The following is a 3,451-nucleotide window of genomic DNA, read 5'->3' as shown; positions in this document are numbered from 1 at the left end:
TTCCTTTCCTCACTGGGCTATTTTCCCTGTTGGGGCTCTTGGGTTTTTAGCCTCCTGCTTTTCAAACTAGAGTTGTAGCTTAGCAAGTAATAATAATAATAATAATAATAATAATAATAATAGTACCGCACGTGTTTCATACCCACTCGTACACTGCAACGGTTCTGATTTTTTATCTTATCATTTGCTCTTCCCTGCTCTGTTAAAAGACCAACCTGTGTTATCATGCTAGCATAGTCTTTATCATTTTAAAATTTTGTTGACATTCTTGCTCAGAAGTTGCTGTATATAAACTCGATGATTGTTTGATAAAGTTTAGTTGCATACACCTCGCCTCTCAGTCATCACCTAACTGGCTCCTCGTACTTACTATTAATATTCGAAGAATTTATAATTCATTTAAAATTATCTTTTAAAACGGAGGTTTCTTTGATGAAATGATAATGCAATTGGTCGTTAACATCATATCATAAAATGGCAAATTGCTAGAAATTTTTAATGGACATGGAATTACGCACAGTCATTAATTGTTTAACATTCGAGAAAAAATTTTGAAGCTGGAATAAATGCATAAATGTTTTCACACATCGCAAACTAAGTGTAGCTAATGAATTTTTGAGATATAATGCAACATGCATTCACTAATAGGATAGAAGTTGATACTTTGAAAATATAACATGAAGGGAAATAGAGTTACTTCACAACTGGTAAAAAATATTATACTTTGCCTGAAGAATCACAAAATGTTCTAGTTCCTGTTCCTGCCGCAGAACGGCAATAGTACTCAATTGGACAAAGTAGAAATAATATGGTTTTTAAATAAACAGCTTAGTTTTTATATGAATATTCCATAGAAAATCCAAAAGCTAATGCTGATAATATCATATTTCTTTTCTCTAAATTAAAAATAACATGTAAGCTCTCCATTATTCTTCATTCCTTTGAATTTATTCATAGCTTATAATAATTTTTGTATAATAGCAGACATTACTTTTTTATTAGTATAAAATTAAAAACTTTTCTTTTTAGAGAAAGTGGCAGTTTAGTTTCATAATCTCATTTTGTTCACCAAAAGCTCTCCATCCCATCATCATTGTTGATGGCGTCTTCGTCGAAGTTGTCGTTTTCGTCGTTGTCGTCATCATTGTCGTCGTTGTCGTCGTCATCGTCATTGTCGTCGTTATTATCGTCGTTGTCGTTGTTGTTGTTGTCGTTGTTATTATTGTTGTCGATGTAATCGTGGTTGTCGTCGTCATTGTCGTCATTATCATCATCGTTGTCCTCATCATTGTCGTTATTTTTGTCGTTATTGTCGTCGTCATTGTCGTTGTCATTATTGTCATTGTCGTCATCGTCATTGTCGTTGTCATTGTGGTCGTTGTCGTCATCGTGGCTGTCGTCATCATTGTCGACGTTGTTGTCATCGTCGTTGTCGTCGTCTTTGTCGTCATTGTCGTCATTGACATTGTCTTTGTCATCGTTGTCGCCTTTGTCATCATTGCTGTCGTTATTGTTGTTGTCATTGTCGTCGATGTTGTCGTCATTATCGTCGATGTTGTCATGGTTATTGTCGTCCTTGATAGCGTCGTTATCGTCGTTGTCATTGTTGCCATTGTTGTCGTCGTCGTCGTCGTCGTTGTCGTTGTTGTCGTCGTTGTCATCATTGTCGTCGTTGTCATCATTGTCGTCGATGTAATTGTGGTTTGTCGTCGTTATTGTCATCTTTGACGTCGTCGTTGTCATCGTCATTGTCATCATCATTGTCGTTATTTTTGTTGTTATTGTTGTCGTCATTGTCGTTGTCATTGTCGTCATTATCGTCATCGTCATTGTCGTCGTCATTGTGGTCGTTGTCATCAACGTCACTGTCGTCGTCATTTTCGTCGTTATTGTCATCGTCGTTGTCGTCATTACTATCGTCATTGACGTTGTCATTGTCATCGTTGTCGTCATTGTCGTCGTTGTTGTCGTTGTTGTTGTTGTCATTGATGTCGGTGTTGTCGTCATTATCGTCGATGTTGTTATCGTTGTCGTCATCATTGACGGCGTTGATGTTGTCGTTGTCGTCGTTGTCTTTGTCATTGTAATCAATGTCGTTATCATTGTCATCGATGTTTTTGTTATTGTCGTCGATGTTGTCATTGTTGTCGTCGATGTTGTCATCGTTGTAGTCGCATTGACGGCGTTGTTGTTTCTGTTTCCGTTGTCGTCATTGTCTTCGTCATTGTCATCGATGTCGTTATCGTTGTCCTCGTCATTATTATCGTCGTTGTCGTCGTCATTGTCATCGTTGCCGTTGACATTATCGTCCGGGTCATCATCGTTGTCGTCTTCGTTGTAATCGTCGTTGTCGTCGTCATTGACATTATCATTGTCATCGTCGTTGTCATCATCATTATTATTGTCGTCATTGAAATCATCAGTATCAACGTCATTGTCATCGTCGTTGTTGTCGTCATTGTCGTCGTCGTTGTCGTTGTCATTTTCGTCGTCGTTGTTGTCATCATTATCGTGGTGGTCGTGGTCGTTTTGTCGTGGTCGTTGTCGTCGTCATTGTCGTCGTCATTGTCGTTGTCATTGTCGTTGTCGTTGTCATTTTCGTTGTCCTCGTCATTATTGTTGTTGCCGTTGTCGTTGACGTGGTCGTTGTTGTCATCATTGTTGAAGTCATAGACCTTTCATAGCACCAAAGTAAGTTTTATCTTCTATGATAACCCGTTGATGACCAATCAAGTTTGACTTTGATTAACAGATACATTGGATGAGACTTTATCTCATTATTTTACTATAACAATACCTGGCAAAAATGACATACGAAAAGGCCTTTTCGTTTAGTGCATAGATATAGGATTATGGCTTTAAAGAGTTTTTATTGATCAAAATATATAAAAAGAATATTTCTTTAATTTTCACTATATATATATATATATATATATATATATATATATATATATATATGTATATATATATATATATATATATATATATGTGTGTGTATATGTGTATATATATATATATATATATATATATATATATATATATACATATATATATATATATATATATATATATATATAATCACACACACACACACATATATATATATATATATATATATATATGTTTATATACATATATATATATATATATATATATACACATATATATATGTATATATATATGTTTATATACATATATATATATATATATATATATATATATAAGAATAATGTAACCATCGGAGAAAAGTCAATGTCATTAGCACAAGCTAATAATAATAATAATAATAATAATAATAATAATAATAATAATAATAATAATAATACTTTACTCTGATTTGCAAGCGTAGTTTAAAATTTATTTTATAGATTAGTTTATTATTAATGTTAATCTTTACTTAGCTCCTTTTTAGTTTTTTTATCTATTATACTAAGTTTATTAGTGCTTTATT

The 3,451-nt window shown here is 33.5% G+C and overlaps 1 protein-coding gene across 1 annotated transcript in view; it reads right to left on the bottom strand.

The window, feature by feature from the left end:
• Positions 1-1,065: 1,065 nt before the first annotated feature.
• The window catches only part of LOC137631562 (protein PFC0760c-like), a 37,478-nt gene continuing 35,092 nt past the window's right edge, over positions 1,066-3,451 (bottom strand). Inside the window, exons 3-5 of the mRNA XM_068363379.1 lie at positions 2,295-2,675; positions 1,862-2,194; positions 1,066-1,722 (exon numbers count right to left, since the gene is read on the bottom strand). Of these exons, the coding sequence (XP_068219480.1) occupies positions 1,066-1,722; positions 1,862-2,194; positions 2,295-2,675 (1,371 nt within the window). The remainder of the gene's footprint in view (positions 1,723-1,861; positions 2,195-2,294; positions 2,676-3,451) is intronic.

The sequence above is a fragment of the Palaemon carinicauda genome, chromosome 3 (assembly GCF_036898095.1).
Source record: "Palaemon carinicauda isolate YSFRI2023 chromosome 3, ASM3689809v2, whole genome shotgun sequence".
Taxonomy (NCBI): domain Eukaryota; kingdom Metazoa; phylum Arthropoda; class Malacostraca; order Decapoda; family Palaemonidae; genus Palaemon; species Palaemon carinicauda.
Note: the sequence above shows the minus strand (reverse complement) of the source record. Positions and strands in the feature narration are given on the sequence as shown.